This window comes from Protobothrops mucrosquamatus, unplaced genomic scaffold, assembly GCF_001527695.2.
Source record: "Protobothrops mucrosquamatus isolate PMUCROS unplaced genomic scaffold, P.Mucros_1.0 scaffold84, whole genome shotgun sequence".
NCBI lineage: Eukaryota > Metazoa > Chordata > Lepidosauria > Squamata > Viperidae > Protobothrops > Protobothrops mucrosquamatus.
The window spans coordinates 1,631,557-1,645,999 of NW_015386461.1; the positions used below are offsets into that span (position 1 = coordinate 1,631,557).

Consider the following 14,443-nt stretch of genomic DNA (forward strand, 5'->3'; position numbering starts at 1 on the left):
AGAAATTAAAGAAACAGTGGATCACCTGGTTAGCTGCTGCAAGGAGATTGCACAGACTACAGTGCTCTTGAACTTCAAACAGACAAGCACCTGCCACATAACAACTGTCAGCAAGAAAAATAAAAGTCTGGACAATGGATGTGGCACTTGTGGCAGTACCTGGAGACAGCAGAATAGAAGATAAAGAATTGGAAAAAGTACAAAGACTTGCAAGTAGGAGTAGAACAACTATAGCAAAAGTAAGCAAAGATATAAGCCATAGTGATAGATACCTTATGCACAATCCCAAAGCAACTGGAGCTCCACTTGAACCTCATCAACATTGACAAAATCACCATCAGTCAATTGCAAAATGAAGCTTTGCATCCTGCGATAATACCTTTAATATCATTAAATAACATCTGCTTATCACAGGTTCCTGGACTTGATAGACAGAGAAAAATGCCAAATCCAGTCTCAAAGTCTGGCTGACTGTGCAACCAATAATACTAACCGTTACTACATTTTTCTATGCAGATAATATTGAGCTGGATGGACAAACCTTAAATAATGCAGCTTCCTGTGTCCCTTTCCCTCAGTACAGAGCTAGTGCAAAACATAATTAACGTGATAACAGAATTACGTTAGTTTATGTCTGTATGCCTAGATAAGGATAGCTAGTACCTCACAACTTTCAAACTAACAACTTAATTCACAGCAAAATCACTATTATCGATGTATGCATTACTTTTCTAAAAATGAAAGCAATAAATGCTTGTTTAGTCTTCCATTATAACAATTGAAACAAAGTATTGGGATTAGTTTACTACATGGTATATTTTGATATGTCTCTAAAAATTTCCACATTCAACAAAGAAAGTAGCAGTCTGAATTTTTGCTCAGTCTGAATATATACAGTAGAAAAAATGGTTTCTGGATGACTTTTTTTTTAAAAAAAGGTAAAACTATCATATTTTTCCACTGACCAAAAGGCAGCTCTTGAAGGCCAACTGGAAATGTCAACTGGTCCAGAATGTAGCAGGATGCACAATAATGGGGCTCTAGGTGGCCTGTGTAACACTTCTGTTGCGTGAGCTGCAATGGCTTCCAGTTTCTTTCCAGGTGCAATTCAATGTGCTGATCATCACCTTTGTAGCTCTATGTGACCCAATGCTAGGCTGTCTTCAGGACCACCTTTCCCTGAGAACATCTGCCCATCCTACCGGGTCAGATAGGGAGGGGCACACTGCTAGTTCCTTCCCCCTAAATATTGCCATCTGATGGGAGGTAGGAAGGGTTTTCTGTGTTCTGCCCCTGCCTTACGGAACACTCTGCCCTACTGAAGATCAGCAGGCCTCCACCCTTTTAGCCTTCCATAAGGCTTTGAAGAGCTGGCTTTCCCCCCCCCCCAATCAGGAGAAGATTAGATAATCAAACGTTAGAACTGTTTGGTGCCAGCTTTTTGTTATTTTAATGGTTTAATCTGTTTAGTTTTATAGCTTTAATATGATTATAGCTTTTAATGTTTGATTGGGAGCCACTCAGAGTAGGTTGAAAGATGGGTGGCTATGTAAATGTTTTAAATGCATGCACGCATGCATACATTTATACATACATACATGCATACACGATACACTCTTCTGAGAGTTAAACACTTGCACTGGTGCATCTGTGTGTTTCTGTGTATGAATGTGTTTTGAGTATTTCATATGAACCTAATAACTGATTCAAATTCAAATATTTTCTTTTGGAAAGCTAAATTTTGCTTCTTGTTTAGATTATTGGAAGTAAAAGGAAAGGAAGGGTTGAACCTATCTTTAAGAAGTTTGATGTGAGTGTTAGTATATATTTATTTCAGTAATGTGTGTGACAACTAACTGGTTTTCACTTGTATAGAAACATCTTTTCTGCGAACTAATTGTCCCTTAATTATTATTATGTATGCAACTGTTGACAATTTCCAGAATGCCAATAACACTTTTTTTGAAGCTGCTATCATCGCGGTGATCTCCTGATTCACATACACGTGAATGTGTTGATTCATATAAATACTGACTCAGCAGGGCAGCCCAACTACCACTTGGGCAATATGATTATGGTGGTGGCTGCTGCTGTTTTATTTTTTTATCCTTTTCCATGTGCTGAAGATTTCATTATAAGGGTGTATTTAAGGAAAATTTGTGAAGTCACAGGTTCACAAGAAAAAAAATTGAAGAAAGATTAATATCAATGTATAAAATGAAGTTATTTTAATTTGCTGCAGAAAAAAATAAGACCTGCTGTCTTAGTTGAACATTACACTTGGTTTGTTAACATTTGGTCAGAAGATGGAATGACTGTGCTAAGTACCTCTTGATAAATGGAAAGCAAGCATATCAAATCAATAATCATACCAAAAGTAACAATTAGAGGTCTGAATAAAAACCTCTGTTATTATAATGAAAGGGAAAAAAACCCTGTAATAAATTGACTGGATTGGTGGACTACTTTATGTAATTCCAAAGAATATATTAGGAACATAACAGTGGGATTTCTCTTTTTTTGCCCTGCTTGTGAGTTCTTAGCTTCATCTTTCTTTAAATACAGAATAAAATAGAATAAATAGAATAAATGGTTTGTAGTCAGATCAAGTAAGATAGTGCTGAGGTCCTTAGCTCTTTGTCAAAATATAGAAATGTAGAAAATTATATTGAATGCCACTACAGTACTGAACAAACAGCCTAATTTGTATGAATAGCCCATTAATTTGAAAAATGTCCAGATGGAAATTTGTATTTGAATTCCACTAAATGAGGGTTTAATAAATTAAGTTTTAACTTGCACTCAAATACAGTAGCATGTTTTTTCAGATTTTCACTGTTGCTGGAATCTCTCCCCACCCCCCTAGGCCTAGAGAAGTTTTAAAGGCAAGATTAGTAAGCACAGACAATAAAGTTATATTAAATGTTGGATTCTTTCTTGGTGATATTTATTTGCCTATATATAAATAAACATGAAATATTCTTTTTTAGCATAGTTATTAAGAAATATTTTAAACTGTGTTTGTATAATGAGATATGTTATAGCTTCTGTGCTTTCATTAATATCCCTTTTCTTCCTCTTCTCTTTCCAGAATGGAAGAAACAGTGAGGAACCTACTACAAAGTCAAGGATTATCTGAGCCCAATGGAGAAGAATCTGTGCCCATATTAAAATCATATCAGGTAATAATGATTTTAATAACTCTATTTGCAATCTTAATAACTGGTAGAGTCATTAGAAGATGAAATTTGAGTAAGCACAGTTGATTTAAAAGTTGCTACAATTATCTCTTCTGAATAAGAGATATGCTGTCATATATGTAGTTGAAGCAGAAAATACTTCTCAGGAAAAGAAGAATCGGGAAATGGTCTGTGTACTGGCTACAGAACCAAAAACTCATAAGGCAGAAGTGCAGTAAAAATAATGGATGGAGAATGTGATTAAAAATGACATTTAAGCTTCTGAAAAATGCTTGGAGCTATCACAGATTTCCCATGCATTGAGGATTCTCTGAAACATCTGGAAAAGAGAGGACGAGAGTTGGGAAGACAGGCAGATAAAACACTGCAGGCAAGTGGCCGGATCCTAATTTAATGCTAGGCAAATATACATGGTGACTGAGATGATCCTTTTGTTCCCCACTGCAGAGTTATTTTTTTATGTTGTTGCACATGTGTACATATAAGTAAATTGTGTAAGCATATAGGTTACGTAAGATATGTTCACATGTGGGTAAGATGTACAAATGCATTCCCATTTCCTTTGTGTGTGTCCATGTATGTGCATATTATGAAAATATAGCCATGTCTACATTTGCACATATATGTGGACACTGAAAATGTTTTGTGCATTTAGGCAAGCTAGCCTACTGTTTGTCTTCACATGAATACAAGTAGCGTAAATCTGTAGATGGACATGAAGTGCCTGCATGCAAGCACTTGTGTAGATGCATATTTGTGCAGACGATTCCGAGAAAATGCTTTATGATGTCATCAGAATAATAATATTGACTAATTGATGAGGTCAATGTATTAAAACCCTCTTCGATTAAACAGTAAACTCTTATTAAGTGGGCACAGATTGTAATGTGCGTAGCCATTAAAATTACATTACATGCGTAGGAATTTCATTTCTTTTCTTATTTAAAAAAACCTCTTCTATGACATCATTTGCGACCTTAAAAAAGATGTAGGGCTGTATTTCTTATATATACACATAAAAATATACACATTTAATTTACTGCAAACTCATATATATATTATTTTTAAAAATATGTATTTTTTATCATCGAACCCATATTATTAATCAATTGATATAACTTAGGCTACAGAATTGCTTTTTAAAAATAGTAATACTTTTATTTTTCATCATTAGGAGAGAATGCGTGAATCGTGTAATTATCTTTGAAGCTGTATTTGCCACTAGTTAAGAGTATTATAGTCAAAAGAAAAATTTAAATTTGATAAAAAATAATTCAGAAAGAAATGAGAAAATAATATTGAGAATAATTGTTTTGATTATGGGGATTATGAAATATGAAACAATTCCACATTTCCAGGGACTATGGTAAGTTGTTTTCACTATGTGCAACATGTTCAAGGTAATATTTCAGTAATCATAAAAGCATCTTTGCAGTAAACACTTTTTGATCTATTGACCACTGACTGCGTATTTGTCTTTTCTTTCTTAAACCTAATTATTGTTTAGGGATGTATAAGACAGCTCTGATCACAATATCAATATTCCTGTCTCCCGAATAAATACTGATGCTAATGAACTTTAAATATTGCCCAGTTCACATGTCAATGGAACAGTAATCAGAGGAATAGCAGAACATGCATGCATTATTGTTAAATTTTTAAGATCTTTTTTTTTCCAGACAGAGGTAATTTATCTTATTTCTTTTATATAAATTATTTTAACATCTTATTGACACAAAGACACTGATAGTTGCACTGATTTTAGAATAGAATAGAATAGAATAGAATAGAATAGAATAGAATAGAATAGAATAGAATAGAATAGAATAGAATAGAATAAAGCTGGAAGGGACCTTGGAGGTCTTCTAGTCCAGTCCCCTGCTCGAGCAGGAGAACCTATACCATTTCAGACAAGTGATTCTCTAGAATCTTCTTAAAAATCTCCAGTAATGGGGTGCCCACAATTTCTGAAGGCAAGTTGTTCCACTGATTAATTGTCCTCACTCTTAGGAAGTTTCTCCTTAATTCCAGGTTGCTTCTTTCTTTGATCAGTTTCCAACCATTCTTTGTTGTCCTGCCCTCTGGTGCTCTGATGCCCTCTTCTTTGTGGCAGCCCCTCAAATACTGGAATACTGCGATCATGTCGTCTCTGTTTCTTCTTTTCTTCAGACTAACCAAACCCAAGTCCTGCAGCCATTCTTCATATATTGTAGTTTCCAGGCCTTTGATCATTTTAGTTGCTCTTCTCTGAACTTTTTTTTTCATGGTCTCAACATCTTTTTTGTTGACCAAAATTGGTTGCAGTATTTTTTGTTGACCAAAATTGGTTGCAGTATTTTTTGTTGACCAAAATTGGTTGCAGTATTCCAGGTGTAGTCTTACTAGGGTTTTATAAAGTGGTACTAATACTTCGTGTGATCTTGATTCTATGCCTCTGTTTATACAACCAAGGATTGTATTAGCTTTTTTGGCTGCTGCTGCACACTGCTGGTTCATAGTCAAGTGATCGTCCACTAGGACTCCAAGGTCCCTCTCACAGTTGCTGTTTCTGAGCCAGGTCTTGCCTAATCTGTACTTAAAACTTTGATTTTTTTTCCTACCTAAATGTAAGACTTTGCTTTTCTTCACATTAAAACTCATTTTGTTGGACAGGGCCCATTGTTCAAGTTTGTAATATCTTTTTGGATCCTGAGCTTATCTTCTGGGGTGAAGAGTAGTGGACCTAAAATAGAGTCTTGTGGTACCCCACTGCTTACTTCTTACTTACATTTTGTTTAATGACATATTCAAAAATAAAATAGCAAAAATGAATTTGGACATGAGGTGTTCAGAAGCAGTGTCATCCATTTCACCTTAGGAAGCATGCCTTCACTGTCATGGCCTGCCTTATGAAACATGACATATAAAGACAGCAACTTCTCTTCTGGCCTTTCAGGAGGCTATGAAGATAAGCCCCTTTCCCTGGATGTTGAGACCAGGATGTTAATTAACTTGAACTCTGGTTGTGTGAATGTGTTAATTTGGATTTTGTTTGGCTTTTTTTTAAATGGATGTTTATATGTTGTTTGCTGCACAACTTTTTTTTTAGATAGCTGGATGGCCATAGACATTTGATAAATAAGTAAATAAATAAACAAACAAACAAAAACCAAGCAAGCAAGCAAGCAAGCAAATAAATGTTCTGGAACAATTAAAATATACATTAAAACCCAATAAATAAAATAACCCTGAAACAATAAAATCAGCAGCTGGAATAAAATGTTTCTAAACAGCAACATTTTATCATATTGCTAATATTGATTTAAATGCCTAGAAAAATAATAACATCTTTCCTTGGCATAGGTTATAGAAGTATATCCAAATGGAAGGAATTGGGAGTTAAAACAGGAAAAAAAACAGAGAAATTGCTTTCTGTCTGTGTTATTCAACTTTTCTCTAACCCCTACTCTCCGGTGTTCTCCTCAGCTGTGGCTATGGGTCTAGTAGAAGTAGCAACTTTTGTCATAGAGAACATTTGCAACCTATGAATTCCCAGCTATAGTGTTATTTGGAAGATTTTCCTGGCAAAAATAATTTCTTATTGTTCTGGTTCATATTTCCCCTATTTAATTGATCCACCACCTCTTAGCATCCTCTTCATAACATATCTCCAACTGAAATATAAGGACAATAGTAAAAAATGGAGCACAGAAAAATATATTAATTAAAAGTTTTTGAAGTTCCATTATGAATACGTAAAGTGCCTTTTTTTGGGAAAGGTTTGATGTAATATGCACAGGTTTTTTTTAATTAAAATTGAATACACTTCAAGTTAAAATGGAAGGGATGTAAATCAACTTGCTGTTAGATTTGAATTCAGTAAGTGTACACATTCAGTTGCCAAAATACATGGAAGCAAAAATAATTAATTTGCATACTTCTGCTTCATAATTATAACTGTCAGACCCAATGACTTTGAATGTAGATTGGAAGGTAAAATATTTATATTTGCAAATTAATATAAAAGAAAAATATAAACAGGAGTTAAGGGGAGACTGGAAACATTTGGTTCATGTAATATTTCATTGTTGAAGAAATATTGAGAAGCAGAAACTAGATGGAAGTGCCTAAAAGTACTTTTAAAGTTGGCATCTTAAATTGGTAAATCTGGATAAATCTAAATTGAATGTGATCTTAAACATCACATGTTGCAGTAGTGCTGAATTACACAATAGACTCTTAAAGATAGGCTAGGCTTGATGCTCTCCATATATCTAAATTCCCAGTCAGCACAATAAGAATTGATTTATCTTTCAAAACCTAGCAACTACATCAAAGATAATTGAGAGTCAGCTGATCAAAATACGAGGGCAATTCGGATATAAACCTTCATTTGAGCATGTGCGAGAAATAGGCGGGGATAGTGACGCTCGTCCTATGGCGCCGTGTGCAGTAGTTCAGTAGGCAGGGAAGAGTGAAAGGAGAAAGTTGTGTTGCAGTTGACTCGTCCGCTAGATCAATGGAAAATGAACCCTGCCATAGAAAAAACTGCCAAATGTGAAGGGCATGCAGTAATATGATTCCTGTGTGCAAAAAAAACTTTCGGCAGCTGCAATTCATCGTGAACTGTGTAATATTTACGGACCAAACCTGATGAGTGAAGGTGTCATGCATCAATGGTGTCAAATGTTTAAAGATGGACAAACTGACGTGCACGATGAGGCAAGAAGTGGCCGCCCATCTGCAGTCAGCAATGAACTTGTGCAGGAAATTGGCAAGGATGACTTCATTCCCAGGCGGGAGATTTTTTTTTTTGCAGGAAGGAATTTCAAACCTTGTAAGATGTTATGACAAGTGCCTCAATTTGAAGGGCGATTATGTCGAAAAGTAATGTAATGTTGTAGTTTTCTAATGTGCATAATAAAAGTTCTGTATCTGCGAGTGTCTGTCATTGATAACCAAACGGAGGTTTGTTTCCGAATTGCCCTCGTACTTATGTGGATAATCTCTTTGGCCTGGGAATTATTGCGGCTTCCAAGCCATTTTCTTCTACCTGCTAAAGGCCCCAGCGATTATATTATCAAAAGCTAATAAAGTCAAATAAGTAAATAGGTTGGTTAATTTATGACAAATGATGAGTTAATTGGAATGGGCACAACATCAGTAGTAAAGCCTCTTCTTAATGTCTCCTTTTCCTTTTTTGTTTTCTTAATTGTGGGAGTATGAAGCTTCATAAAGACAGCTCTTTCCTATTTCCACCCAGGAAAAAAGCCTCCAATCTTCTAAAAATAGACTGAGATGTTTGAATTTTAACAGTGTGATTTCAGATGGGAGGAAATTTTTGAGGGCAGAAAGTAAGTAGTCTCTCTCCTTCCAGTTTTATTTCTGCCCTTATTTTTCAGAAATACAAAAGCAGCAATTGCACTGTCCAAAATTAGCTGCATTGTTGCGGAATTCTGGCAGTGTGGCCTTGGGTTGGTAGGTATATAGTCAGTAGACTGTTGATTGCCCACCTCTACTCTAGAAAATATAATCTACGTTTTTTTTTCTGCCTATAAGATAATGTTTCTGGGAATTAAAAAGTCACTAATGAACTTCTAAATTTGGGCATTCCCAAAATCTGGAAGAACTGAAATATGAGACAAAAATATATATAAATGTAGGATACATATAAGCAGTCTTCAACTTACAACCACAACTGAGCCCAAAATTTCTGTTGCTAAGTCAGACAGTTATTAAGTGAATTTCGCCCCATTTTACAACTTTTCTTGCCACAGATGCTAAGTAAATCACTGTAATTGTTAAGTTAGTAACATGGTTGTTAAGTGAATTTGGCTTCCCCATTGACTTTGCTTGTCAGAAGGTCGCAAAAGGTGATCACATGGTCCCAGGACATTGCAGCTGCCATAAATATGAGTGAGTTGCCAAGGGTCTGAATTTTGATCACATGGCCATGGGGATAATTCAACAGACATAAGTGTCAAAAATAGTCATAAGTCACTTTTTTCAGTGCCATTGTAACTTCAGTCAGTAAATCAACAGTTGTAAGTCAAGGATTGTAACAAACAAACAAACAAACACCCTTGTTTTAAAACTTCAGAACTTCATGTATGGTATAGTATCAGCTCCAATACTTGTGATTGAATTTGGCTGATTTAAGTCATAAATTTTAATCTCCCCAAAAAGATGCTGAAAGGTATAAATCTGAGGCAGTATAAATTCTAAACTGCAGAAGGCAGCCAGAGATGGCAATTGAGAATAGTGCTTAACAATAGAATCTTATGCATCATTATTCCGGAGTAACTGCCTCTAAGTTATTTAGGATTTTCTACCCAGGTAGATGTGACTGAGTTCAGATATAATGAATAAACAAGAAGTGCTTCCAGTGCCATCAAATGTATCTGGAGCCTGGAAACACATTGCTTACTCAGCTGATAATTGGGTAATGAAAAAAAAAAGGAACAATAATTCCATCAGAGTTCCTACACATTATTTCAGTTCAGCATTTTTCCTGGAACAATATCATATAATGTCTGTAGTATGAAGTGTAATGTTTATATGCCTCTCTGAATATCACATCCTTTTTCAGTTTCAGCACTAATTTCAGACTTGGAAAAGGTTGAGGACAGACCCACAGCTGTTCAATAATGAATAAAAGATTTACTGCATTGGTAGAAATGCCACTTTTCTTTAAATGGGTATGTTGCAGCAGAGTTACAAGATTGAAACTGGAAGCTCTACCAGGCCTTTCCCTTCACTTTCTGACTTCTCACTTTTATGCCCTGAACTATTTTTGCAGCAAAATCCCCAGTGCAAACTGAGAAACTAATTCCGAATATTATAGATCCTACATGTTTTTCCCACTGCTCTAAGTTGATAGTCCTGACAAACATGAAAGAAAGCAAGCAGAAAGAATGAGAGATTCAGGGGAAGGAAGGATATGGAATTGAACATTGAAGAATGACTTTGGCCAGTAAGAGCTTAACCAAGTTAGGACAGAAGCTAGGTCCAAAATGATTTTGCAGCCTTCCTGCCTCACATTCCCTTTACCTGATGAAGAAGTCAACAGAATAAAGTTTGCAATTTTGCCTTATTTTTCTATAAGAAAAACCAGTAGAGATTTCCAGAGAAGAAAATAAAGAAGACAAATAGCTGGCTGAAGATATCTCCTCAGCATGAAAATTTATTGCATCAAATTGTGGGATGTTGATGAAGTTGGTTCCCCCATAGTATATAGGATGTGCACAAAAAATAGTGCAAGAAAAAATGCTTTTAAACTCTTTGTATATCTTCAGAAAACTTAAAGCTGAGGTCAGTGTGTTGGGGGTGGTGATTTCCATTCCAATAAGTGGCATCTTGATTCATAAAATCAGCAGCTGATTATACTGTCTCCTTACTTATAGGAAAAACAACAAATGATTAGTATCTTTTCTTTTTTTCTTTTTTTTTTACAAAAGTAGTGACATTTTCGGGCAGAGTACCCCCCTGATAATGAAATGAAACCTGCCATATTTTAAAGATTGGAGAGCTAAGTGCTTTTTGAATTTGATGGCTTTTCTTTACAGTCATGACTATAACATTTTAAATCACTTAATAGAATGAAATGCCCTTATGTGGTTTTGAAACCAATTTCTCCACTTCAGTGTTGCTTCTGGTTACCAGAGTTCATGCAGAACCCCCTTTAGAAGTTTCAGGCAGATATAGAGTCTCCTGCTTGAGCAGGGGGTTGGACTAGAAGACCTCCAAGGTCTCTTCCAGCTTTATTCCAGTTGACATACTTGATTGCCCAATGCAAAAGGTTGAGATCTTGTTCCATTTGCCCCATCAACCAGAGTGAAAGCACTTATCAGGTGATAAATTAAATATCAGTTTCCTCCTGGCAGTAGGAGCCACACACTCACAGGCAGCCACAATGAAAGATGCTTTTTAGTTAGCAGTTCCCAAAATTGGTACTGTTGCTGCTGGGTAGACATTTGGTCCCAAAATTACAGTGAAATTACATCTTTTGGGACATCTTTGATTATTTTTATTCTGCATTTCTCCTTAAAAAAACAGTGTAGCCAATGTGTTTAGCTTTGGACAATCTCTTTGAAAGAGTCTGCTGTGGTCAAAGGTTCAAGCATTGTTTGGAGTAAATGCTAGATACTAGTAACTATAGTATGTCTTAAAATGAAAATGAAACATGCATATTGTGACATACATATAATGGGAGGAGGGATCAGTATGTGGTATTAGATATGAAATCACTTTTTAGAAAGGCGAATCAAATCTCTTTTAGGTCAACATCATTAACCTTCAAATAACATACCAGGGCTACAATTTGTGGATTAAAAATTGATTCGTAAATTTAATTACATAATAAATATGGAATTAGAATTAATACAATTAAATTTTAAGTAATGTAATGTATGTAATGATTTCCAACATCTTCCATAACGTTTGAAGGAGCTATGGAGCTGATTTAGGGACATAGGTAGTGCTCTGACTTCAGTTTAAACTACATTTTCTTCTAAGTTTCATGGTTAGATTCATTTACAAAAATAACAGATGACAACAGAAGTTCTATTTGTTTCCTCCAAAAGCAGGGTTATTGTTGTTTTAAGTGACATTGCAACCTTACATGGTTAATAACAGCAGTCGCATGAAATTAGAATTCATGATAAGATATATGACAATTGGGAAAGCCAGCAAGGAAGAAGCAGCTAGGAAATTTGTCAATAAATTTATAATGCTGACTTTCAGTGAAGACTCATGGCAAACTAGATGTTCCTGAAGACATGGGGTTGACATTATGGCAGTTGTCAGTGGGCCAGACAGTAAATTCTGACTGGTGAACTTTCTCCAGATAAAGGAAAGATTGTAAAATTATCCACATGTACTCCAGACAGTTGCACCAGATGAGTAGACCATAGAACCTAAGTTTTTGTGTTCAACTTGTGAGTTGAGTAGCTGGGAGTCAAAGGATTTCAATCAAGCTCACAGCTGTAATGTAGCCCACGTGGACACAGTTCATTGAGTCTCATTTTTTAATTGCTTTGAAATTAAAACTTAATTTGTTTCCAACTTTTAAGAATATTTGGATCAATATGTTTTATAGCATTCACTGGGTGAATTTCCTTCAATCCTTAGAGAAAGAAAGTTTTAAAGTGATTAGAATTTTGGAAAGTTACAGTTAAGAATGTAGATGGATTTGAAATAAGATTTTGAAATTAATTATAAAAAACTTCCTTATGGAAAAATATTATTGGTTTGAATTCTCCTATACTGGATTAACAAATTCTTACCCTGTTAAACTTTTGAAGGATTTTGTTATAATGGACAAAGAAAAAAATGAAAAGAAATTGAGTTCTAGGACAGTATTTGAAAGATTAAAGGTCAAGATTGCTAAAAGTAAAAGGAAGGAATAACAGATTAATTTGATCAAGTTTAAAACAGTTATCTTTGGTAACCTTTAATTGACTTTTGATGAACAGGACTGAATTATGATGTTTTAAGGATTTGTTTATAGACAAGAGATAAAATATGGGAATGATTACTCATTGTATTTTAGGAGAAGATGATAATTAACAAACATTTTTCTTGTGATGAAGTCATTTCTTTATATATTTTTTCTTTTTCTCTACCATATTCTTATTTTTTGCTTTTCTATTGTTTTCTAGTTTTTCTGCACTTTCTATTTGTTTTTCTTTTTTTTAGTTTGTATTACTTTTTATCTTTTTAATTGTAATATTTGGTAAAAAAAAAAAAAAAAAGTAAAGGCATTTATAATACCCAATGCTTGAATTGGGGTTTAAAAAGATGTACCCCTATTTAGAATACTCTGTGGCAAATGAATTTAAACTATATCACTTCATCTTTCAGATAGATACATGATGCTATCATTTCAATCCCTCTTTAGCAGGTTAAAATTCTTTATTTTTGCTCTTCTTAGTAACCTTGTGTGACAATCACTAAATATTATCATGACATACTTGTAGATCAATCTTTTACCCCCTTCCTCTTCCTTGAAATTGGCTTTATGTCATAAACCAGTTGATGTGGATCATTGATTGTGTATCCTTGAGCAAGTGTTTGAGGAAAGGACCCATATGCAACTTTTTTCTTACTATCTTATATTGGTAAACATTTTTTTCTTTTAATCCGTTTAATTAATATTATAATTTTCTCAATATTATATCTGGAACCTTGGAACCCTTTTTTTTGAGGACTAGGCATTTTGCCATTGTAAATAAATGTTTCTGATAAATGGAAGAGGCAATAAAAGCCTCTTATTCAGAAAATTTATTAGTATAGCTCTGCAGGGCTGTTCCGTAAGGGTAATATCCTGCAATATTTGGAAGTGTTTCGAGTAAAGACTTATGTGTGGTAGATTTAGACTGATATGACAGTGGTTGTAGATTCACATCAGAGATGTAAAGAAAACACTTTGTTTTCCTATCTGGCATAGGCATTTAATCTAAGATTTTATAGTCAACTCTATGTATACTTTTTACATAAAATGCAGAGAGGGGAAAAAGAGGAAATTGATATAGGGTTTTCTAGCAGAAGTAATATTGAACAGCGAACAATGTAGCTATTCCTCTAAAATGTTCTGTTTTTTTTAATCCCTTTTTCTTTTAGTTCAAATTTTGCTAATTTCACCTGAAGTAAATTTTTAGCAGTACAAAAATATACGTTTATATCTGATAGGCATTAAACTGTCTAAAGCAAAGGAATAATCTGTTCTCTGCTGTTGCAATTCATATGCAAAGGGAATAGTAATAATATTGTAATAGTAATAGTAATAAATAGTAATAAATAGTAATAGTAATAAATGACTGGACAGCCATTTGTCCGAAATGGTATAGGTTTACCTGCCTGAGCAGGGGGTTGGACTTGATGACCTCCAAGGTCCCTTCCAACTTTATTATTATTATTATTATTATTATTATTATTATTATTATTATTATTATTATTATTATTATTATTATTATTAAAGTTGGGCATCTCCACATGTGACAGATAAGTAAAATCAGTAATTCTAAACAAATGGACTTAAGTTTTCTCTCATTAAGGACTAGCAATTTAAGGCTTGTTTTTTTAGAAGCAAGCTGTTTAGCCACAGGTCATGGTCTTAGTATATGAAAAGTGTTTTATTGGTAAGGAACAAAACAGCTGTTATTATTTATCAAATTTCACAAATAAAAATGTTCAGGTTGTGAAACTTTTGGTAAAATTGACACTGCATAAATTATCTTCCTCCAGTACAAATATTTTTTCCTACT

The 14,443-nt window shown here is 34.4% G+C and overlaps 1 protein-coding gene across 1 annotated transcript in view; it reads left to right on the forward strand.

The window, feature by feature from the left end:
* Nucleotides 1-14,443, forward strand: part of NCKAP5 (NCK associated protein 5) — a gene marked incomplete at its 3' end in the record, with an annotated part of 408,673 nt that overhangs the window by 328,412 nt on the left and 65,818 nt on the right. The window contains exon 6 of the mRNA XM_015812433.1: nucleotides 3,092-3,182. Within this exon, the coding sequence (XP_015667919.1) occupies nucleotides 3,092-3,182 (91 nt within the window). The remainder of the gene's footprint in view (nucleotides 1-3,091; nucleotides 3,183-14,443) is intronic.